Source organism: Simochromis diagramma, unplaced genomic scaffold (genome assembly GCF_900408965.1).
Source record: "Simochromis diagramma unplaced genomic scaffold, fSimDia1.1 OVJJ01000302.1, whole genome shotgun sequence".
NCBI classification, from domain to species: domain Eukaryota; kingdom Metazoa; phylum Chordata; class Actinopteri; order Cichliformes; family Cichlidae; genus Simochromis; species Simochromis diagramma.
Window position 1 is genome coordinate 7,779,680 of NW_024386792.1, and position 25,177 is coordinate 7,804,856.

The 25,177-nt window shown below is 43.9% G+C and overlaps 1 protein-coding gene across 2 annotated transcripts; it reads left to right on the top strand.

The window, feature by feature from the left end:
- The first annotated feature begins 5,313 nt into the window (after positions 1-5,313).
- Positions 5,314-21,724, top strand: LOC120728936 (G2/M phase-specific E3 ubiquitin-protein ligase-like). Of its 2 annotated transcripts, XM_040024186.1 has the most exons (6): positions 5,314-5,638; positions 6,122-6,217; positions 17,736-18,046; positions 19,177-19,358; positions 19,758-19,927; positions 21,312-21,724. In XM_040024186.1, exons 3-6 carry the CDS (start codon positions 17,851-17,853, stop codon positions 21,553-21,555), a joined length of 792 nt encoding a protein of 263 aa, XP_039880120.1. In that variant the 5' UTR covers positions 5,314-5,638; positions 6,122-6,217; positions 17,736-17,850; the 3' UTR covers positions 21,556-21,724. The 2 variants fall into 2 exon arrangements, with proteins under 2 accessions (XP_039880120.1, XP_039880121.1); XM_040024187.1 differs by lacking the exons at positions 5,314-5,638; positions 6,122-6,217 and having other exon boundaries at positions 16,944-18,046.
- The last annotated feature ends 3,453 nt before the right edge of the window (positions 21,725-25,177 follow it).

Sequence of the window (25,177 nt, forward strand, 5' to 3'; positions counted from 1 at the left end):
CTCTCCGTTGTTTTTTCCCTGCCAATTTTAGCAGCCAGCTTCTGTATCACGTGGTATAAAGCTCCGCCCTTGTCATTTGTTGAGCAGGAAGAGTGAGCGCTTGTTTTCATGTAGATTACGTCCCGGATCAAAATGCAGTATAATCGTCGTCTTTTTTTTTTTTTTTTTTTTTAAATCATTGTCATTTGGAAATGAGATCGTACATAAGTATGAATTGAGATTGCGATTTTCTAACGATTAATCGTGCAGCCCTACTTGCTTCCATGACTCTTCCATGTCCCTATGAGTTTATTTTCTTCTCAATACTCTTACGTAGTACTCAATACGTAGTGCAGGTTTTACACATATACACATATACATACATATATATAGATATCTATCTATCTATCTATCTATCTATGTATGTCTGTATCTATTTTTGTGTCTTTACATTTTATTGGACACCTCTCTCCTGCACTCCTGTTCACAGTCTCGTTGTTACCATAGCAACCAATGAATCCTGTGCCCTTCAAAACAATTAGCATTCAACACTGTCGCTCCTGCCAACAGTAACCACATCCACCCATCACAGGAGCTCATGGGTCTTGAAATAAAATGCAGTGTAAAGAAAATATACCAAGGTCCCCTGTGTTTGTGACATCTACGGGCCCATAGGCCATTGTTGGCTGTTCTGTATCCCGACAATATATCTGCCAGCCATAGGCAAGGACCCATAAAAAGCCCTTGGCCTTCTGCCCAACATAATCTACCATAATGAATGCATTTCTGCACTTTTGGTCTGATCCTGGGTGAATCACTGCCCTGAGTTCTTTCACTATGCCTCTGAATACAGAAAGTACAATGTCCAGAATGATGGTTTCTAATTGCTTTCATACAATCCTTTCTTTGGTGGTATGACAAGCAAAGCCTATTCACCTTTATTAACAGATTCTTCTCTTAATTGAGATGCATGGGATGGATTGAAGCCGGGGACCTGAAGGTTTAATTGTCAATCCAGTCCTTTTTTTGGCCCCAAAAGTAAACACTCTCAGACTGTATCAGCAGAGGTTTATCAGTGTTCTAGGCATTGGTATTTAGCCTAATAGTCAAACATTAATTTGAGAGATACTGTAACTCAATTAATTAAACCATTTTGCCAAACAACTGAATTAAACTTTTAATCCCTTCATTGACTTTGCTCAAAGACAGGAACCCACTCTCCTTCTTTCTGAATCATACTGTACACAAAAGCAGTGTCAGGTTGTCACTCATAGCAGAACAGTATTTTAAGTACACAAAATTAGTCTAAAACCTAATGTGCATTCTTGTTCTTCTTTCTTATTCTTCTGCCTTTTGAGTTCTCCACAGAGGATCGTCTGCTTCCATCTCACCCTTTCTATAATATCCTCTTCTGTCAGGTCAACCCTCTGCATGTCAATTATAGATCTAACTATACACAGAAAAAGTGTAACTTTAAGCAGAGCGCAACTCTGTTTCACAGTTTTTGTAAATCTTTTATTGATAATAAATCTTTATAAGATATTATAGTCACAGAGAACAGGTAATGAGAAACCTGAACCCTTGAATTCTACATGGCCTTTGTCTCCTTACAGTAATGTTTTACTTTGTGCAGCTAAGTGGGGCTCTACATGTCCTCTGATTTCTTGTGACTTTGCTGACTTCTTTCTACAGACACCACAGCACAAAGGCACCAACTGAGGCACCAAGCAGTCTAGGAAATAGTGAGAACAACTTCTCATCTGTATTGCCCACAAATTTCTGGTAAATACAATCCCAACCATAGAGAGAAGAGCCACTTCTAATCTGTAAAAAGTTAATCTGAGTAATCTAGTTCAACCAGTGATGTAGCACTTTCCTAATTGAAGTGATTCTCTGTTTTAATTCACAAATGCATTGTTAGGAATAAAATGGTTAAATAAATTTGTTTTTGTGATTTTTGTATATACATTGCAATAGTGCTCAATAAAGAGTTGGCACTCCGTGTAATGAGGATTCAAAAGCATCAATTCAGCGCTGTGACTTGAACTTTCCTTTATAAAGTTTGTAATCTGTCAAGATACGCAACTAGGAAAGGTATTGCATCATATAAGATTAAAATAGTTTAAGTGAGTCTCAAACAGAGACTGGTACAAGGTTAGAAGAGCTACATGTGGGAGAAAATCTCTCAATTTGAAAAATAAGCATAGCATATTTAGATAATTCCTTTGCTGATTTGCCAATATGCCTCTTTAGAACTAAAAAATCAATCAGTGTGAACCCTCTCAATAACCCTATCATTTATCTGGATACATGCAGTGCAATGAAAAGAATTTGCCCCTTCCTGATTTCTTAGTTGTTGTTGGTGGTTTTTTTTGTTTTGTTTTGTTTTTTTTTTAGGAAAAAAAGCTATCTAAACCTATGTGGCCTTATGTAAAAAAGCAATTGCCCCCTACAATAAATGCTACACCCGGGCCTTCTTACTGCAAGACCTGTTAATCAAGAAATCAGTTAAATACAACCTGTCTAAAATAGTGAAGTAGCCATTTTTAAGGCAAGAGCTATTATCCATAAATATAAAATTTGGAACAGTGGTGATCCTTACCAGGACTGGCCAGCCTACTAAAATTATTCCACATTAAGTTCAGATAAGGTCAGTGTTCATGAGTCAACAATAAAAATGACAAAAAATTATATCTATGGGAGAGTTTCAAGGCAAAAGCCACAGCTGACCAAAAAGTACACAAAAGCTCGACTAACATTTGCCAAAAATCATCCTCATGATCCCCAAGACTTTTGGGAAAATATTCTGTGGACTGACGAGACAGAAGTTGAATTTTTTAGAAAGTTTGTGTCCTATTAAGAACATCAGCCACAGCCAAACAAGATGGAGGTAGTGTGATGGTCTGGGGCTGCATTGAGGTTTTGAACTACCGTAGTCAAAGTCTAGACTAATTTAACTTAAACAGGTCATTCATGCTCAAGAACCCTCAACTGTGGCTGAATTAAATGAATTCTGCGTAGACTAAACTGCAAAGTTGGGACAACCAGTCATACCCATATGGAAAATAAATAAATAAATAAATAAATAAATATATATATATATATATATATATATATATATATATATATATATATATAATGAAACTTGAATATATAGAATGAAACTTGAATATATAGAATGAAACTTGAATATATAGAATGATCTTCTGAATATATAGAATGAAACTTGAATATATAGAATGAAACTTGACGTCACAGAGGCGCTTGCGCCATCTAGTGTTTTCCTTGTTTGTACCTCCGAGGAATGGCACTATGAGCCAGTCCACATGGTATCTTGTGGCTCAAATTCTAAGTAATGAGGAGCTAATTAACACCCTGGCAAATGCATGTTCTGGCCAATCTAATATTTGTACTAGTGTACCGCATCGTACTACTGATGAGGAAATTTATTCACTTTTTCATCGTGGAAGACCAAATGCAGTGAACCTCTCCGGTCAGATAACCCCTGGTTATCCAGCTAACATTATGGAGAACGTGCCTTCCACATCACAGGAGTGCCCCACAACAGGTCAATCTTAGACCTTTCACTCGAAAGGGCCCAAGGCAGAAGAGGTAAGAACAGAACTAAATGCACTGAAATTACTAGTGGAAGGTTAGTAATAGCCCGCAGGTTTCAATTGCTCGAAGAAGCTAAGTAAACAAAAATATCACAGAAAAACAACCAAAAAAAAAACTGTGCAATAGACTGACAGCGTGTGGACGTGGAGACTAAACTGTGCACAACAGTTAATTTGTTTAATTGTGGAAACATGCGATTTCTATAATATTTCACGTCCCGTAAGCTTAATCTGCAAACATTGTTTAAAAGCAAAGCACATCAGTTGTTACAGTACATAGTTTTTGGCAGTATATAATTTAATGAACTTTTTTTAAAGCAACAAAAAGTACTCCGTGAATTTAAGAATTTTTTTTCTCCACCCATCCATCCCACTATCTTCCATCATCTATCCATCCATTCATCCATCCATTCTCTTCCACTTATCCAATTCAGGATTCCAAGAGCCTATCCTAGCTACCATGGGGCTAGAGGGTGTTTATTAATGCAGATTAGACATGTGTACAGCATGGTGTATTTTTTTAATTAAATGTACTTCATTGATCAGAGAAGTGTGAGTATATTACATGCAGAAATGTTTACTTTGCCTTTATCCTCCATTAGGTTTCCAGCACAGCTAAGCAGGTCACATTCTGTGGCTCAGTCTTTCACCAAAGAAGTGATTCTCTTGCCAGACCATCTAACTACACATGTGCCAAGGCGTAACAAAAAAGCTTGGCTTTTTGAAAATGGACATATAAAATCTGCACTGGAGTTTAGCTGTGACTGGGACTCAGACAAAGTAATGCAGGCGATAAGGACTGCCTTCCAGCCAGTTGTTGAAGGATGCAGGTAAGCATTAGATCCTTTTTTATAATTTTTTTTTTTTTTTGTTACTTAGATTATACTATTAAAGGTCAACTTTGGGTATTTCCAAAAAGGATCTGGGAGCACCGATCAGATGACTGGATTGATATCTTTTAGAGTTAACAAAAATTAAGCCTTTTAATGTATTGTATTTTATTGTAGTCTGTTAGCCTTAACAAAAATTTCATATACACGATGTTTTCTTCCTCCCCTAAGCTACAGATTTTGCTGGCATGCCACACCAAACTAGTTGAGCCATCACTCTCTTCCAAACAGAATTTGAATGGAGACCTTGTGAAAAAACTGTTTCGTCAGAAGTCAATTTATGTCAGACCTGACAAGGTCTTCTTATGTGAGGACAATGAATCAGTAAGTAATCCTGATCATTTCAGCAAATGTATGTATGTTCATAAAATGAGAGTGAAAAAGGCAAAGATGGATTTTAAACTCCCTTAAACATTGTCACTTGTATTATGTTTTAATACATAAAACATAAACATATTACTAATATTTATTATGACATTTTGTTGTCAGTATAATGAAATGTATTATCTGTTTTCATTTACAGACATATTCTGATGGAGAGAGTAGCCATAACCAGACAGAAACATTGAATTCTAACAAATGCGGTAAATATTCCTATCTAAAAGTCGCTCCAAATAAACTGGAAATTAAGTTGGTTCAGTGTCTGTTACTTAGTCATCTTAGGCATTGTGTCTTTAGTTAAGTGTTGTTAAAATCATATTTAAATTTAGTTTAATATTTTGAGCAGGAAGAAATGTACCCCTAAATACATGAAAAGCAAAAGCTATATATGTGATTAGATGTTATTCAAAAGTCAAACTCCTGTTCTTTGTGTTCTCACAGTTGAAATTTCTAAAGAGGTTCCCTCAGCCATTCCCATTGTTAACACACAGTCCATGTCTGTTGATGATGAGGTCATCTGGTGCGTCGCTACCCAAGATGTTTGTACTGTTGAATCTTCCATCTCTGCTGACACCCTCACAATGTCCACCAATCCTGCTGTCGTTGCTACTGATGAGGATGAGCCTTACTCCAGTGGAACATCTGCCTCACACACCTGCCTTATCAGTGGGTTCTTCTGCCAGTGTTACTGGTGACACGTGTCTTCTCTAGCAACACCTCCAGTGTGTCCAATGGACCTACCCAGCCAAGTTTATCCAGCACATCCTACAGGTATGTGTTTTGTACATGTTTGTATCTTTTAATCTTTTGAGCTATATTGTGCAAAAGTCATGAGCCACCCCTGCTTTCTTTGTATTTTGCTGGAAAAATAGGAAAGAAGCGCAGTGATTTACTGAAGTCTACAAAATTCTGTCTACAAACAGACATGGAAGCGCAGTATATTAGAGTAGAACAAAACTTGTAGAATTTTAATGAGCTTAAAATTCAAAATGTGATATGAGCTACTTTAGTCTTCAACATAGCTTGAACTCTCTTAACCAAGCTTTCTTGATGGCGATGTCTTCTTTTTATTGAATTTCTTTAAGCATGGTTCACGAATAGTTTTCCAGGCTTTTTGCTCTGTTCTCTGTCAAGATGATCCCACACAACTTTAATAATGCTGAGGCCAATCTATGTATTGTGATAATGTAATTATGTCAACATCATTTATATGTAATTTAACTAAATAATTTACAAAACATTCTGGCTTTGCAGTACATATCTTGGCCTGTTTGAGGAAGAATACCTGTCAGATGACCCCGACCTCCAAGAAGCCATTTCAAGGTCTTTAGACTCAAGTGCAAGTGAAAGGTCAGTACAACACAAACTTTTACTTGTCATGTTGAAAGGTCAACATATTAACCATTATTTTATGTTTGTTGTGGAAAAGGAGTCACCTACTGTCTAGTTTTGGATCAGTTTGAATAAGCAAACTACAAACTGCAACCTGCGATTTCTGTTGTCATTTGAAGATTACCAAGGCTATCAGTGTCATGGTCCGGGTGTGTGCCACTGTGTCTCCCTCCGAGCTGGCGTTTCCACCCCTGGGAGGGGCTTCAGTGTTTTTGCTGATCGCTTACACCTGTGGGTAATTTAGCCGGGGACTCATAAGGCCAGCGTACTCAATCTCTCTTCGCCAGATTCTCTGCTAACATCAGTCAGTGCAGGCCACCACCATGATTCCCTATGTATTTTGTGAATCACCTTGCCTCACTGTATGTTTGTTTTTTGTGCGCCTCTCTCTTAGCTACACCTAACTGCCAATCCCTGCCGAAGAGCTCCTACTTGGATATTGGACCATCTGGCAGTCCCACAGGCTATTACCCGAATCACCTACCTGCCTCTCTGCCTCCACGACAGGAGTTTTTGGATTACACACCCGGACTACTCACCCCTCTACGTCATCTCCGACCACCTGTGGCAAGTACGCAGTACGAAGGAGGATTCTGAACCAACAACATATTCATATGTCTCCTTATCCGTATCTGAACATCTGCACTCTGTTACAGTGACCCCGACCTTTTCCTGGATCTAATGTGACTCGCTTTCCAGTCCAGTTCTTGGAATAGCTGTCCCCTCTGACCCGGACCAGATTGTTACTTAGATTCAGTGGTGGAACGTCGTACTTGTCTAACTCACCTTTTGTTTATGAATATTTGTGAAGTCATTAAACATTATTCTTAAAATCTACTTACGTGCTGTTCGGCGTCCTGCATTTGAGTCCTGTCCCTCGTCTAAAACGGTCTCGGCCGTAACAGTAGAATCTGGCCAGCAGTTATGGACTCAGCGGATGCTGAACGGTCAGCCATTCAGAGGCAGGGGGCGATATTAGGAAGTCATGAACAATCCATACAGTTCCTGTTAGCCCAGCAGCAGACTCTTAGAGATGGCCAAAGTAAAATACTGGAGTCTCTCCAGGCTCTACAAGCGGATATTTCTACTGCTGCTGGTTCCGTCTTGGGCTCCGCGGGCCAAGACTCCGGAACACCAGCTCCTCCGCCACATTCTGTTGCCGTTGCATCTCCACCTACATCAGCTTTTCGTGATGCCATGTCCCCGGAGCCTGAACCCTTTTCAGGGGATCCAGGGAGTTGTAGCGGGTTTCTGCTTCAGGTCGACCTTGTTTTCGGTCGTTCTCCACACACATTTGTTGCGGATTCTAATAAGATATCTTATTTGGTGGGTAAACTGCGTAATCGTGCGCTTAAGTGGGCGGAGGCGTATCTATCGAAGAATCCTTTGTTAACCTGTTCTTATGAGGTGTTTTTGGGGGAATTCCAGAAAACGTTTGCGCATCCCATTTCTGAGGGTAGTTCTGCGCAGAGGCTGCTGGATCTTCGTCAGAGCCGTCAGAGGGTTGCCGATTTTTTGATTGATTTTCGTACTGCCACCGCCGAAACCGGTTGGCCTGACGACGCTCTGTGTGGGGTATTTTTCCGGGCATTGAATGAGGATATGAAAGACCAGCTTGCCTCCCGTGATGAGCCTAAATCTTTTGAGGAACTGGCGTCCCTCTCCCTTCGCATTGACAACAGGTTGCGTGATAGGGAGAGGGACAGGAACTACAAATCCCAGCGCCGTTTACCGCGCTCGTTTCCGGGTACGTCACCGTCGCCGCCTCCGACTGCGGACTCGCATGAGTTTGTCGCCTCGGCTTACGTCACTAATCCTGAGCCGGAGCCGATGCAGATTGGCCGGTCACGGTTGACACCGGAGGAGAGGGAGCGACGGCGTCGGGCGCATGCCTGTTTTTACTGCGGCTTGTTGGAACACTTGATTGCTGCATGCCCGAAGGAGGGAAAAGGCGTCGCCCGCCGGTAGAATCGGGGATACGGGTGGGCGGTTCGAACTCTGGTCAGAAACCCCGTTTTCAACTCCCTGTCACCTTGGAGATGCTACAGATTACTCATTCGTGCACAGCCTTATTAGATTCTGGTTCAGAACAGAATTTAATCAGTCTCGATCTCGCTGAACGATTAGGCGTTCCGCTCGTGCGCCTTGAGCCGCCCATTCCAGTTAGAGCGATTAATAACCAGGTTTTCGCTAAGATTTCTTTCATACTGGTCTAGTGTCACTGTGCACTTCGGGAAATCATAGGGAGAGACTCACCTTTTTTGTCCTCGATTCACCTGATACTCCACTCACTTTGGGTTATCCCTGGCTGTGCTTGCACAATCCGCACTTGGATTGGGAGGGGCAAAGGGTTATCAGCTGGAGCCCTTTTTGCCACTCCAATTGTCTGACTTCCGCCCGTTTTCCCGGCCCGGGGGAGGCTTCGGGGACTGACGAATATGTCCCCGATCTCTCCAGGGTGCCGCCTGAGTATCATGATTTGCGGGAAGTATTCAGTAAGATCAAAGCGCAATCTCTACCGCCCCATCGTCCCTATGACTGTGCGATTGATTTGCTCCCCGGGGCGTCCTTGCCCATGAGCCGATTATACAGTATCTCTAAGCCAGAACGTGCTGCGATGGAGGGGTATATTAGGGATTCACTAGCGGCTGGGATAATCCGTCTGTCTTCATCCCCCGTGGCAGCTGGGTTTTTCTTTGTGGACAAAAAGGATGGGTCTCTTTGGCCGTGTATTGATTTCAGGGGCTTGAATGACATCACTATTAAAAATAAATATCCCTTGCCACTCATTAGCTCCGCTGTTGAATCACTACAAGGTGCCACGGTGTTCACCAAGTTAGATCTTCGCAATGCTTATCATTTGGTGCGAATCCGTCAGGGAGACGAGTGGAAGACCGCGTTTAACACCCCCCTGGGCCATTTTGAGTATCTCGTCATGCCTTTCGGTTTAACGAACGCTCCAGCGGTGTTTCAGGCCCTAATTAATGATGTCCTGCGGGATTTCCTCGATCGATTTGTGTTCGTCTATTTAGATGACATTCTTGTTTTTTCTAAGACTCTGGCTGAGCATCATTCACATGTCCGAGCTGTCCTTCAACGCCTCTTGGAAAATAGACTGTATGCCAAGGCTGAGAAATGTGAGTTTCATTTGACATCGGTCTCTTTCCTGGGATACATTTTGGCAGGGGGGCAGGTGAAGACGGATCCGGCTAAGGTGAAGGCGGTCACGGACTGGCCTGTGCCTTCTACTCGCAAGCAACTCCAGGGGTTTTTGGGATTTGCCAATTTCTATCGTCGGTTCATAAGGAACTACAGTCTGGTGGCGGCTCCGCTTACATGCCTTACCTCTACGAAGCTTCCGTTCGGCTGGTCCGCCGAAGCAGACAGCGCGTTCACAAAACTGAAACATCTGTTTTCTACTGCGCCCATCCTCGCTCAACCCGACCCGTCTAAGGCTTTTATTGTGGAGGTGGATGCTTCTGATGTGGGGGTGGGGGCAGTGCTGTCGCAACGTACCGGCCCCTCTTCGAAGCTACGGCCGTGCGCCTTTTTCTCTCGGCGGCTTTCACCAGCGGAACGAAACTACGATGTAGGGGACCGGGAACTGCTTGCGGTTAAGTTGGCATTGGAGGAGTGGCGTCATCATCTGGAAGGCGCGGAGCAACCGTTCTTAGTGTGGACGGATCATAAGAACTTGACGTACCTACGCGGTGCGAAGAGGTTGAATGCACGTCAAGCTCGTTGGTCGCTGTTTTTCGCACGTTTTAACTTTTCGATTTCCTATCGCCCGGGTTCCAGCAACACTAAACCGGATGCCCTCTCTCGGCAGTTTGGGTCTGACACGGATCCGGCGGAGTTTTCCACCATTCTTCCGGCTGGCTGTACGGTGGGAGCTGTTACCTGGGAGGTGGAGGACGCCATCAACCGGGGCCTCCAGACGGAACCGGATCCGGGCACGGGACCGACCGACCGGTGTTTTGTTCCCGCGGCTGCTCGCTCCAAGGTACTGGAATGGGTGCACGCTTCGAGGTTTGCGTGTCACCCGGGCAGGGGCAGGACGACTTCTTTGGTTAAGAGACATTTTTGGTGGGCCACTCTGGACAAAGATGTTTGGGAATATGTGGCTGCGTGCCCAGTGTGTGCCAGGTGTAAGTCGCGTACTCACCGTCCTGCTGGGCTGTTGCAGCCGTTGTCTACGCCTCACCGTCCTTGGTCCCACATCGCCCTGGATTTTGTTACGGGACTCCCGGTTTCGGCTGGGAAGACCACTATACTCTCAGTCGTGGATCGGTGTTCTAAGGCTGCCCATTTCGTGGCTTTGGAGAAGTTGCCCACTGTGGCTGAGACGTCTAAGTTGTTGTTGGACCATGTTTTTCGGCTTCATGGCATTCCTGTGGAAATAGTTTCGGACAGGGGTCCGCAGTTCTCGTCCCAGGTTTGGGGTTCTTTTTGCGCTGCTTTGGGGGCCAGGCCTTGTCTGAGCTCTGGTTACCATCCACAGACTAACGGCCAGACGGAACGTTTAAATCAGGAGCTTGAGGCCGCGCTTCGCTGTGTGACCTGTCATAACCCTGCGACTTGGGCCTCGTATCTGCCGTGGGTGGAATATGCCCACAACTCCTTGGTTTCGTCTGCTACTGGGTTGTCGCCGTTCGAGGCCTCTTTGGGTTATCAGCCGCCCCTGTTTCCAGAGGAGGAGGCTGATCTTGCTGTCCCCTCGGTCCAGCATCATCTGCAGCGCTGCCGTCGGGTCTGGTCTCGTACGCGGGAGGCGCTGTTGCGAGCTGTGGCTCGCCAACGTAGCTGTGCCGACCGTCGCCGGTCTCCTGCGCCCGTTTACTCACCGGGACAGAGGGTGTGGCTCGCCGCGAAGGACATCCCTCTCAGGGCGTCCTCCCGCAAGTTGTCTCCTCATTACATCGGCCCCTATTCTGTGGACAGGGTCGTCAGCCCCTCGGCTGTCAAGCTCCGTTTGCCTGCTGCCTTACGGATTCACCCGGTCTTTCACGTTTCTCAGGTGAGGCCGGTGGTGTCTAGTCGTCTGTGCCCGCCTCCGGTGCCCCCGCCTCCCGCCCGGCTCATTGACGGGCACCCTGCGTTCTCTTTCCGGCGCATCCTGGGTGTGCAGCGGCGGGGTAGGGGGCTGCAGTTTTTGGTGGACTGGGAGGGTTATGGGCCGGAGGAGCGTTTTTGGGTTCCTCGTTCATTGATACTTGACTCTGTGATGGTTTCTGATTTTCTTAGGTCACGTCGTGGGGCAGGTGCTGGTCGGCCGCCGGGTGGCGTCCCTTGAGGGGGGGGTACTGTCATGGTCCGGGTGTGTGCCACTGTGTCTCCCTCCGAGCTGGCGTTTCCACCCCTGGGAGGGGCTTCAGTGTTTTTGCTGATCGCTTACACCTGTGGGTAATTTAGCCGGGGACTCATAAGGCCAGCGTACTCAATCTCTCTTCGCCAGATTCTCTGCTAACATCAGTCAGTGCAGGCCACCACCATGATTCCCTATGTATTTTGTGAATCACCTTGCCTCACTGTATGTTTGTTTTTTGTGCGCCTCTCTCTTAGCTACACCTAACTGCCAATCCCTGCCGAAGAGCTCCTACTTGGATATTGGACCATCTGGCAGTCCCACAGGCTATTACCCGAATCACCTACCTGCCTCTCTGCCTCCACGACAGGAGTTTTTGGATTACACACCCGGACTACTCACCCCTCTACGTCATCTCCGACCACCTGTGGCAAGTACGCAGTACGAAGGAGGATTCTGAACCAACAACATATTCATATGTCTCCTTATCCGTATCTGAACATCTGCACTCTGTTACAGTGACCCCGACCTTTTCCTGGATCTAATGTGACTCGCTTTCCAGTCCAGTTCTTGGAATAGCTGTCCCCTCTGACCCGGACCAGATTGTTACTTAGATTCAGTGGTGGAACGTCGTACTTGTCTAACTCACCTTTTGTTTATGAATATTTGTGAAGTCATTAAACATTATTCTTAAAATCTACTTACGTGCTGTTCGGCGTCCTGCATTTGAGTCCTGTCCCTCGTCTAAAATGGTCTCGGCCGTAACAGTAGATTATGTACCAGCAGTTATGGACTCAGCGGACGCTGAACGGTCAGCCATTCAGAGGCAGGGGGCGATATTAGGAAGTCATGAACAATCCATACAGTTCCTGTTAGCCCAGCAGCAGACTCTTAGAGATGGCCAAAGTAAAATACTGGAGTCTCTCCAGGCTCTACAAGCGGATATTTCTACTGCTGCTGGTTCCGTCTTGGGCTCCGCGGGCCAAGACTCCGGAACACCAGCTCCTCCGCCACATTCTGTTGCCGTTGCATCTCCACCTACATCAGCTTTTCGTGATGCCATGTCCCCGGAGCCTGAACCCTTTTCAGGGGATCCAGGGAGTTGTAGCAGGTTTCTGCTTCAGGTCGACCTTGTTTTCGGTCGTTCTCCACACACATTTGTTGCGGATTCTAATAAGATATCTTATTTGGTGGGTAAACTGCGTAATCGTGCGCTTAAGTGGGCGGAGGCGTATCTATCGAAGAATCCTTTGTTAACCTGTTCTTATGAGGTGTTTTTGGGGGAATTCCAGAAAACGTTTGCGCATCCCATTTCTGAGGGTAGTTCTGCGCAGAGGCTGCTGGATCTTCGTCAGAGCCGTCAGAGGGTTGCCGATTTTTTGATTGATTTTCGTACTGCCACCGCCGAAACCGGTTGGCCTGACGACGCTCTGTGTGGGGTATTTTTCCGGGCATTGAATGAGGATATGAAAGACCAGCTTGCCTCCCGTGATGAGCCTAAATCTTTTGAGGAACTGGCGTCCCTCTCCCTTCGCATTGACAACAGGTTGCGTGATAGGGAGAGGGACAGGAACTACAAATCCCAGCGCCGTTTACCGCGCTCGTTTCCGGGTACGTCACCGTCGCCGCCTCCGACTGCGGACTCGCATGAGTTTGTCGCCTCGGCTTACGTCACTAATCCTGAGCCGGAGCCGATGCAGATTGGCCGGTCACGGTTGACACCGGAGGAGAGGGAGCGACGGCGTCGGGCGCATGCCTGTTTTTACTGCGGCTTGTTGGAACACTTGATTGCTGCATGCCCGAAGGAGGGAAAAGGCGTCGCCCGCCGGTAGAATCGGGGATACGGGTGGGCGGTTCGAACTCTGGTCAGAAACCCCGTTTTCAACTCCCTGTCACCTTGGAGATGCTACAGATTACTCATTCGTGCACAGCCTTATTAGATTCTGGTTCAGAACAGAATTTAATCAGTCTCGATCTCGCTGAACGATTAGGCGTTCCGCTCGTGCGCCTTGAGCCGCCCATTCCAGTTAGAGCGATTAATAACCAGGTTTTCGCTAAGATTTCTTTTCATACTGGTCTAGTGTCACTGTGCACTTCGGGAAATCATAGGGAGAGACTCACCTTTTTTGTCCTCGATTCACCTGATACTCCACTCACTTTGGGTTATCCCTGGCTGTGCTTGCACAATCCGCACTTGGATTGGGAGGGGCAAAGGGTTATCAGCTGGAGCCCTTTTTGCCACTCCAATTGTCTGACTTCCGCCCGTTTTCCCGGCCCGGGGGAGGCTTCGGGGACTGACGAATATGTCCCCGATCTCTCCAGGGTGCCGCCTGAGTATCATGATTTGCGGGAAGTATTCAGTAAGATCAAAGCGCAATCTCTACCGCCCCATCGTCCCTATGACTGTGCGATTGATTTGCTCCCCGGGGCGTCCTTGCCCATGAGCCGATTATACAGTATCTCTAAGCCAGAACGTGCTGCGATGGAGGGGTATATTAGGGATTCACTAGCGGCTGGGATAATCCGTCTGTCTTCATCCCCCGTGGCAGCTGGGTTTTTCTTTGTGGACAAAAAGGATGGGTCTCTTTGGCCGTGTATTGATTTCAGGGGCTTGAATGACATCACTATTAAAAATAAATATCCCTTGCCACTCATTAGCTCCGCTGTTGAATCACTACAAGGTGCCACGGTGTTCACCAAGTTAGATCTTCGCAATGCTTATCATTTGGTGCGAATCCGTCAGGGAGACGAGTGGAAGACCGCGTTTAACACCCCCCTGGGCCATTTTGAGTATCTCGTCATGCCTTTCGGTTTAACGAACGCTCCAGCGGTGTTTCAGGCCCTAATTAATGATGTCCTGCGGGATTTCCTCGATCGATTTGTGTTCGTCTATTTAGATGACATTCTTGTTTTTTCTAAGACTCTGGCTGAGCATCATTCACATGTCCGAGCTGTCCTTCAACGCCTCTTGGAAAATAGACTGTATGCCAAGGCTGAGAAATGTGAGTTTCATTTGACATCGGTCTCTTTCCTGGGATACATTTTGGCAGGGGGGCAGGTGAAGACGGATCCGGCTAAGGTGAAGGCGGTCACGGACTGGCCTGTGCCTTCTACTCGCAAGCAACTCCAGGGGTTTTTGGGATTTGCCAATTTCTATCGTCGGTTCATAAGGAACTACAGTCTGGTGGCGGCTCCGCTTACATGCCTTACCTCTACGAAGCTTCCGTTCGGCTGGTCCGCCGAAGCAGACAGCGCGTTCACAAAACTGAAACATCTGTTTTCTACTGCGCCCATCCTCGCTCAACCCGACCCGTCTAAGGCTTTTATTGTGGAGGTGGATGCTTCTGATGTGGGGGTGGGGGCAGTGCTGTCGCAACGTACCGGCCCCTCTTCGAAGCTACGGCCGTGCGCCTTTTTCTCTCGGCGGCTTTCACCAGCGGAACGAAACTACGATGTAGGGGACCGGGAACTGCTTGCGGTTAAGTTGGCATTGGAGGAGTGGCGTCATCATCTGGAAGGCGCGGAGCAACCGTTCTTAGTGTGGACGGATCATAAGAACTTGACGTACCTACGCGGTGCGAAGAGGTTGAATGCACGTCAAGCTCGTTGGTCGCTGTTTTTCGCACGTTTTAACTTTTCGATTTCCTATCGCCCGGGTTCCAGCAACACTAAACCGGATGCCCTCTCTCGGCAGTTTGGGTCTGACACGGATCCGGCGGAGTTTTCCACCATTCTTCCGGCTGGCTGTACGGTGGGAGCTGTTACCTGGGAGGTGGAGGACGCCATCAACCGGGGCCTCCAGACGGAACCGGATCCGGGCACGGGACCGACCGACCGGTGTTTTGTTCCCGCGGCTGCTCGCTCCAAGGTACTGGAATGGGTGCACGCTTCGAGGTTTGCGTGTCACCCGGGCAGGGGCAGGACGACTTCTTTGGTTAAGAGACATTTTTGGTGGGCCACTCTGGACAAAGATGTTTGGGAATATGTGGCTGCGTGCCCAGTGTGTGCCAGGTGTAAGTCGCGTACTCACCGTCCTGCTGGGCTGTTGCAGCCGTTGTCTACGCCTCACCGTCCTTGGTCCCACATCGCCCTGGATTTTGTTACGGGACTCCCGGTTTCGGCTGGGAAGACCACTATACTCTCAGTCGTGGATCGGTGTTCTAAGGCTGCCCATTTCGTGGCTTTGGAGAAGTTGCCCACTGTGGCTGAGACGTCTAAGTTGTTGTTGGACCATGTTTTTCGGCTTCATGGCATTCCTGTGGAAATAGTTTCGGACAGGGGTCCGCAGTTCTCGTCCCAGGTTTGGGGTTCTTTTTGCGCTGCTTTGGGGGCCAGGCCTTGTCTGAGCTCTGGTTACCATCCACAGACTAACGGCCAGACGGAACGTTTAAATCAGGAGCTTGAGGCCGCGCTTCGCTGTGTGACCTGTCATAACCCTGCGACTTGGGCCTCGTATCTGCCGTGGGTGGAATATGCCCACAACTCCTTGGTTTCGTCTGCTACTGGGTTGTCGCCGTTCGAGGCCTCTTTGGGTTATCAGCCGCCCCTGTTTCCAGAGGAGGAGGCTGATCTTGCTGTCCCCTCGGTCCAGCATCATCTGCAGCGCTGCCGTCGGGTCTGGTCTCGTACGCGGGAGGCGCTGTTGCGAGCTGTGGCTCGCCAACGTAGCTGTGCCGACCGTCGCCGGTCTCCTGCGCCCGTTTACTCACCGGGACAGAGGGTGTGGCTCGCCGCGAAGGACATCCCTCTCAGGGCGTCCTCCCGCAAGTTGTCTCCTCATTACATCGGCCCCTATTCTGTGGACAGGGTCGTCAGCCCCTCGGCTGTCAAGCTCCGTTTGCCTGCTGCCTTACGGATTCACCCGGTCTTTCACGTTTCTCAGGTGAGGCCGGTGGTGTCTAGTCGTCTGTGCCCGCCTCCGGTGCCCCCGCCTCCCGCCCGGCTCATTGACGGGCACCCTGCGTTCTCTGTCCGGCGCATTCTGGGTGTGCGGTGGCGGGGTAGGGGGCTGCAGTTTTTGGTGGACTGGGAGGGTTATGGGCCGGAGGAGCGTTCTTGGGTTCCTCGTTCTTTGATGCTTGACTCTGTGATGGTTTCTGATTTTCTTAGGTCACGTCGTGGGGCAGGTGCTGGTCGGCCGCCGGGTGGCGTCCCTTGAGGGGGGGGTACTGTCATGGTCCGGGTGTGTGCCACTGTGTCTCCCTCCGAGCTGGCGTTTCCACCCCTGGGAGGGGCTTCAGTGTTTTTGCTGATCGCTTACACCTGTGGGTAATTTAGCCGGGGACTCATAAGGCCAGCGTACTCAATCTCTCTTCGCCAGATTCTCTGCTAACATCAGTCAGTGCAGGCCACCACCATGATTCCCTATGTATTCCACAGGCTATTACCCGAATCACCTACCTGCCTCTCTGCCTCCACGACAGGAGTTTTTGGATTACACACCCGGACTACTCACCCCTCTACGTCATCTCCGACCACCTGTGGCAAGTACGCAGTACGAAGGAGGATTCTGAACCAACAACATATTCATATGTCTCCTTATCCGTATCTGAACATCTGCACTCTGTTACAGTGACCCCGACCTTTTCCTGGATCTAATGTGACTCGCTTTCCAGTCCAGTTCTTGGAATAGCTGTCCCCTCTGACCCGGACCAGATTGTTACTTAGATTCAGTGGTGGAACGTCGTACTTGTCTAACTCACCTTTTGTTTATGAATATTTGTGAAGTCATTAAACATTATTCTTAAAATCTACTTACGTGCTGTTCGGCGTCCTGCATTTGAGTCCTGTCCCTCGTCTAAAACGGTCTCGGCCGTAACAATCAGATTAATTATATTTTACTTGATATATGTTTTGGTTTATTTTTACTTTTTTGAATGGAGATTGGTTGTCAGTGTTGGATCTTGTTGTTTTTCTTGTTCTGCTTGTATTTATATAATGTATTTATACTATTTATAAATACTAGTGTATTTATAACAAGATAAAAATTTAAACTTAATTTAACTTAAACTTAATCTTTTTTCCATTATCACAAACATTCTTGATTTGTATCTCTTTTTTGTTAAATATCAATTACAGTCTTAAGGATGGTACATCATTATTCTGTTGGTGGGTTATTGCCATTGAGACTAGTAGATTTCTTTACTGTTTGTGTGTCTGTGTATGTTTCAGTGACATCCAGAGCTTAGAGAGAATCTTGGAGCAGATTGTTACTAGAGTAAATAATGACAGCACTGTACGCTTCAACATCATAAGGCGAAATGTGTGGGATGGAGCATCCAGAGCCATGGGCAGATCCAATTTTTCACCAGAGAAAAGAATAGATGTGAAGTTTACTGATGACTATGGAATATCTGAGGGTGCTGTTGACAATAGAGGACCTACTCGGGAGTTCTTCCGACTTTGCCTCTGTGAAGTCAAGGACAAACTTGGCATCTTTGAAGGTCCACCCAATGCTAAAGTTCTTATGTGCAATTCTAAAGGTACTTATGATTTAATTAATTGTTGCCATTTGATTTATTTTACATCAATACATTATACATCAATTGGTTTGTGATTACATGTACGAGTTTAGTATCTCACACAGTTAACTAAACACATTTTTTTTGGCAATGACAGAATTTTTGTACCACCACAGAGGATTTTAAAAAATTAAACCTAGATTGACTGAAGGGCAGATTCTCTGCTTTAGTTGAAAGGTTTGAAACAGTACTGCATATTTAGAAATTCTGGCCATTTTTATACATGCTCTCTCATTTCTCAAAAGTAATTATTCAAATGACTGATATGGTGTAATTCAACAATCAAGAGATGCACTTATGAATGGAAACACAGATGTTTTACAACAAGGTGCAATAGTAAATAACTGGAAGGACTTTGCCAGAAAACATCTAAAAGAAATATGCTGTACTACTATGAAGATGTGGACAGATGACGCCAAGATTAACCAAAATGATGGAAGGAGAAAAGTATAGTAAAGAAAAGAATAGCTTAAGTCACACATAGTGGAAGCAGTGTTATGACACGGGCATGAGTAGCTGCCATAGAACCAAGCCACTACTGTTGTCAATGATATCACTGGTGATTTGTGAAGTGTAAAGGGCAATCTGTTCAGATTCAGCCAAATGCAAATGCTAAATTGATTGGACACTGTAAATTGATAATAACCCAAAGCATAACAAGCCAGCTCAGTTACCTGATCTGACTGTAAGGCTGTAAAGAATTGTTAAGAATTTTAATCCTTGTATTAAAAATAATACATAAAATGGTGTTAGCTTTCAATCACTTGTCTAAAGCAACCATCTTTAAAGATGGTGGATAATGTATAAAATTGACTGTAATTCCTAATCAGCTGGTGCCATTTTTTTAAATAAAATACCTCAAAGGAATTGCACTTCAGTATCATTTTGATTGTTTGATTTTAAAATCCAAGGTGGTGGTGCACAGCAAAATTAAGATGATTTTGTCATTATCCAAACTCTTATGGGTGCAACTGTATGGGCAATATTTTTTTCAGAAATAACATTTGGTAACTTGTACCATAAAAAATGCCACAGTAACAAAAATAATCATGCAATCTTTTGAGATGATGTTTTATTTTATTTGTTAACAGCAATGAAAGATAATGGATACTACTATGCTGGCCAGATCATGGCAATGTCAATTGCCCACGGGGGACAGAGTCCATGTTTCTTGTCTGAACTCTTGTATGAGTGTCTTCAAAAGGGTCCAGACAATGTAAAAGTCAGCACTGATCATATTACTAATGAGGAAACAAGGTCACAAGTGCAGTCGGTGAGCATATTTTCCTTTGGTTCTTTCAATTTCATTGTAGGTCTTTTTTTGCTTGTCCAACATATTTACTAACACTTTCCTAAGTTTTCTTGCCCGAGTCCTGCACCTTTCTATTAAAAGATCAAACATTTTAATGGCTACAAGAAGGAAGAACTAAAAATGTGTGTGGTAGGTTATGGTTCTGTTGGTTACTGCCCAAGAAACTCCAAGTTTCAGTTTTCAGAATTTAATGATTGGACTTGTTTTCCAGCTTAATAACTTATACCTCAGCCTCCTGATCGGTTATGGGGTTTCATAGGGTTAATGTACTAATTAAACACTGAAGCTATTAGTTTTGTATGTTCTACTAAATAGTAGAGTCAAATAATTCATTTTTTAATTTCCCCATATTGTTTTTAGATCATACAGGCCGAGAATGATCTACAGCTGCAAGATGCAGTTGCACAGGCAGCCAGCTTGATCAGTCTTGCTGGTCACAATGTTTGCATAACACTTCAAAACAAACAAGAAACTGCTTTGGATCTGGCTCACTGGTATATCCTTCAACGGACCCGTGCACCTTTTGAAAGGTATGTCTAAACACATACTGTAATGGTAAAAAATTAAGCCTGTCAAACTAAAGTCATTGTGTTGTGAAACAATGGTATTACCCTATTTGGGTGGTACAGGCCTGTAGTAGACTTGTAGTCAAGACCGCCTAATCCGAGACCAAGACAAGACCAAGACCAGAGGGTATCGAGACCAAGACAAGACCAGAGGGTATCGAGACCAAGACAAGACCAAGACCAGAGGGTATCGGGACCAAGACAAGACCAGAGGGTATCGAGACCAAGACAAGACCAAGACCAGAGGGTATCGAGACCAAGACAAGACCAAGTCGAGACGAGACCAAGACCGAGACCAAGTTGAGGCGAGACCAAGACCGAGACCAAACTTTATGACAGACAAAGTCGCTGACATTTCTGTAACTTACTAACCGGGCATACTGCTCAATCTAACGAGTTGCATTTAGTTGTGTTTGAAGGGCAAGAAAGGCGAAATAATAAAATGCCACAATGTGGAGGGATTTGAGCATGGCTGAGCCACTGTGTGTCGCTGTGCGACAGCTGAGCAGCGAAAGGAAATTAATTGAGGAGCCGGCTCTCGCTCAATGGGAGTCGACTATTCTGATTCACTACAAGGCACTCTCTAAGCACGGCTCTTAGAGCTAAAGCTTTTGCGCATGATACATTATCGAACGTTACGCTGTGTGTCATGGATACTGTTGACTCCAAATCTCCCGACCACTATGTTGATCTGAGACAGCAAGACCGAGACAGCGAGAACGAGACAAGACCGAGACAAAAGTACGTCGAGACCAAGCCAAGACCAAGACAAAAGTCCGTCGAGACCAAGACGAGACCAAGACCACTTAAAAGACCGGTCTCGAGACATCCAACTCTAGCCTGTAGTGCTCCATTCTAGTACAGTTCATAACAAAACAGATATCTTTCATTCATGTAATTAAAATTCACATAAAACGTTGTATCTGTGCCAATGTAGGCATGTGTTTAAATATGTAAATAAAAATAGATTCAAATTGAGTAGCATTTGGGTTGACTGTAGACTGACAGAAAAGGTATGCCAATGGAACAAGAGACCAGATGTATTTGAAAGCAATTTGTCACTTTTACTCCAATTCATGACAAGTCCCTGTGTATCATATTTCAGCTCAGTTGTTCCATGTATAGGCATTCTTTATCTGTATCTAAGACAGTCTGGCCCTGTAAGGGGAAAAAATGTTCTTCACCTCTGATACAGCAGTCCACAGGAAAGTAAAATGTAATTAGTTCAGAAATGTCTCTTAATAAAACCTCAAAACCTCTTGTTATGACACAGGTTCCAAATCCCATCAAATACAAATATAATAATAGTAATACAAAATACAGATTGATTTTGTTTTATTTTGGCTAGGTTCAGAGATGGCTTGAGGTCTCTAGGTGTCCTAGATGCTCTACAGACATACCCTCTTCAGATGAAGTGCCTTTTCGTGAAAGCTGGAATGGCTCTGAGAGCAACTGATATGGAGAATCTATTCCAGATCATTCACTCCAAACGAGGGAGTAATGCATTTCAAGACGAGTGCCGGACCCTGGCTTTCTGGCAAGACTATCTTCAGGAGGCAGAATGTGAGTTTACTATTTGGCACATTGTTTGACCATAAATCAAAATTCTCACTTTTGTGCAGCAGCATCATGAAATTACAGACATAGATGCCATAACAAAAAAGGTAGATAGATAGTACTGATGCAAGTGCTGGATTTACAAAGAACATTGTATCCAAATGTGATTTCAGTTTGACTTCAGTGTATTAACAGGATAAATAAATAACAAGACAAATAGGAGGATAACTAAATAAATAAATTATTACCAATCCTGTATACTGAGTACAAATAATAGTATAATAATTTAATATGTTGTGGTCTACCCTAACTTCTTTTTCTGACATTGTGGTTTTACTGTATAGCCTAAATAAGCGTAATGTGTGTCTTTCAAATTACAGCTTAATTTTAAAAAATATACATGTTTCACTTTTGATTTAATCTTTTGGTAATTTAATGTATCTGTACATCAATAGTCTTAGTCAGAATCTCATTATCATTTTGTATTTTTCTATCTTATAGTTGAAAATCTCTCTCTCTCTCTTTGGAAGATATTCTTGTTTTCTGCACTAGATGTGACAGCATACCAGCCCTGGGTTTTTCTCCAAAGCCAAGTCTTGAGTTCGTCACTAACTGCAGATTTCCAGTGGCCAATACTTGTGAAAATATCCTTCGTATACCAGTTCATGCAGTGTACACTACTTTCAAATCAGACATGGATTTTGCAATACGGAATTCGCCAGGATTTGGAAGAGCATGATGTGTTTTCTTAAGGATTGTTGACATGATGAGGATTTGGTTTTTTTTTTTCTATTTTGCATATGCATTTTTTATTTTCTTGTTTTTTGTTAATGTTGTTAACCCCGCATCAGAGCACACCCTGGACAGCAGTAGGACTGTATAGCCTAAATAAGCTTCATGTGTGTCTTTCAAATTACAGCTTAAATACCAGTTCATGCAGTGTACACTACTTTCAAATCAGACATGGATTTGATAAGCCGAAGAGAATGGATGGAATAATTTTGTTTCAGTTTATACATGTGAGGCATTTTTTTGTTTTTTGATTGTAGTTAATTTGTTTTCCTGCTCATATGGCATGTTTTGCCTCTGCTATGACCCATAGTAACATTACATTATTTAGCACCCCTGCAGTGGGCAAAATAATATGCCACAATCTCATTGTTATATAGAATTAAGTTTTCCCAAATGCTTCCTGTGTTCAACTATTCCACATAATGTGAATTTTCAAATGAGATAAGTTAAGCTTTATTTCAGTGTCCCATTTGAACATTTATGCTTTACACAGAACTTTGTATTAATATCATTTAACTTTTAGCTTAACTCACAGGTTTAAAAAATGTTTTTGTTAGGTTTTGGTAAATTTTTGAAAAGTATTACAGTAACCCTACATACTAAAAGGTAGAAAGATAGTATCTCCAACACTGGCAGAAAAGTTGTCTATAAATGTGACAGACATTGGTTTGGTCAAACCTGGTTATGTTACAGTTGGAATATGAACATTATATCACACTATATGACATTACAATATTATCAAATTATTATATGTTATCAAAGTATTATAAACAATAATAATAATGATAATAAACATAACCTGGTTTGCAGGGAGTGTTTTAAGGATTTTGTTTGCATATTTTACTATACTACTTGATAACACAGGCTCATTGTAGATTGTTTGGGGTTTTTTTTCCCTCTGTCATTTGTGTTTTTAAAAGACCAGCCCTATTACTGCAGAATATTATTTCCTTCCTCTGGGTACTGGAAATACACAAATAAAGTGTTCTGTGTTCCTACTTGTTATGTAATTTGTGTCTTTTTAAAAAAAGAAAAGAAAAAGAGTTTAAAGAGTTTAAAATGTATAACATATTTTATTTAATGAATGAATCATAATTCTTGTTTATTAATAGATAAATTAGTACATCATACAATCATATGTAACATATACTGTAACATTTTGTACTGTGACAATTATGGTTTGTCATGAAAGAAAAGTGTAGTATAAACACTTTGTCTACTTTTATGATTTAAATGGCACAAGTGAATATGAAGATAAAACCAGTCTTTTTACCTTACCTTACTTTTACCTAAATAATAGTCTTGGACCCTTTTCAGTATCATGATATTTCACAATATTTAGTGTCTGGCACTCAAATACATTTTTTAATTAACACAAACAAATTTACTAATAACTTGACTGAAGCATGCGGCATGCTGTCAAAAAAACTTCTATCCCATGATTTCCATCGTCACTCAATGGCTTGATCTGCCTCAAGTCAGCCGTCAACTGCTGGTGATGGTAAGAACGATGTCTGAAGTGCACTTGACTGAGCGGTCTGTGATGCTGAGGAAGTTGCAACATTCCAACAGTCCACAGCTGCAGCGGGGAGTTATTTTCCATTGTCCTTAAGCTGTGATGGTTCCACTGATTTACAAATTCATCCACAGATCTGTTAATTCTTGGAAGATATACATGGTGAAGAGCCCTAATATGAAATGGGTCAGTGCTATCTAAAATCCCAACATTTTCCATAAAGAGGAAAAGGTCTTTGAAGTATGCTGACACAACTCTGTTTAGTTCACCCCACAATCTTTCAATTCTTTGATTATGCACACTTCATCCAACCATAAAGCTTCCTCTGTTTGGCCCTCGATGTTCAATCATAAACCGTGCAATATCAATATTCTCACTGCCAGCATCACCCCTGACACGTTATGGGAGGCCAAAGAGATCAACGGCACTCTGGAAAAGTTGCACAGCAGTTGATGCTCTGTTATCTGTGCAGCATCTCATGTAGGTAATGCAGCGACTATAACCGTCAACTCCTCCATGAAACACAAACCCCCAAGGATTTAACTTGTGGTTTGTGTCAATATGCCTGGAATAAGAAGAAATATATCATTATTATGACACTAGATGTACATTAAAATAAAGGTCTATGACTTTGACATTGTACTTCTGTCATGTAACCTATTTCTGGAGATAAACAATATTTTAAACCCAGACATTATACAACATTGTTTATTAAAACACAAACAAAATATTATATTACTACAATGCAGGAAGCAATAATTAACATTAATCAAATTTAAAAAGTGAAAAAAGGCATACCACACTTGATTTGGGACAGTGACATTGTAGACCCTCTGCTGAATTGCTCTCTGTCCTCTCAAAGCTCTTCCCACTGGATCAACTATTCTTAAACGTTCTCGCACTCGCCACCGCTGAACTCTGATTCCTCTTCCTCTCAAACTACCACTAATGTAGGATTCTCCTGAGCCAGGGGTATGTGTAAGAATCTCAGTAATGAGATGATCAAGATCCACATTTGAAATATTATTAAAAGTTCCATAGTCCACTAAACCTAGTTGTATCCTGTGGTTGTACAGTGTTCGAACATTTACTGACAACATTTGAGATATGGCCATCCAACTAAACCCCAAGTCTCGCATGTCAGTCAGCTGAGTAGCTGGTATGTTGTACCTAAAAGAGTTAGAAACAAAATAAGAAATATGTTAACTTCTTTCTTATTTCTTGCATTCATTATCTTGTTTGCCATCTCTTGACTCTTTCAAGTGCCATACACATTATGAATAAATTTGTTTCCATTTTTATCACTTACCTTGGCCTTCCTCTTTGAGATGTAGAATGATATAATGAGC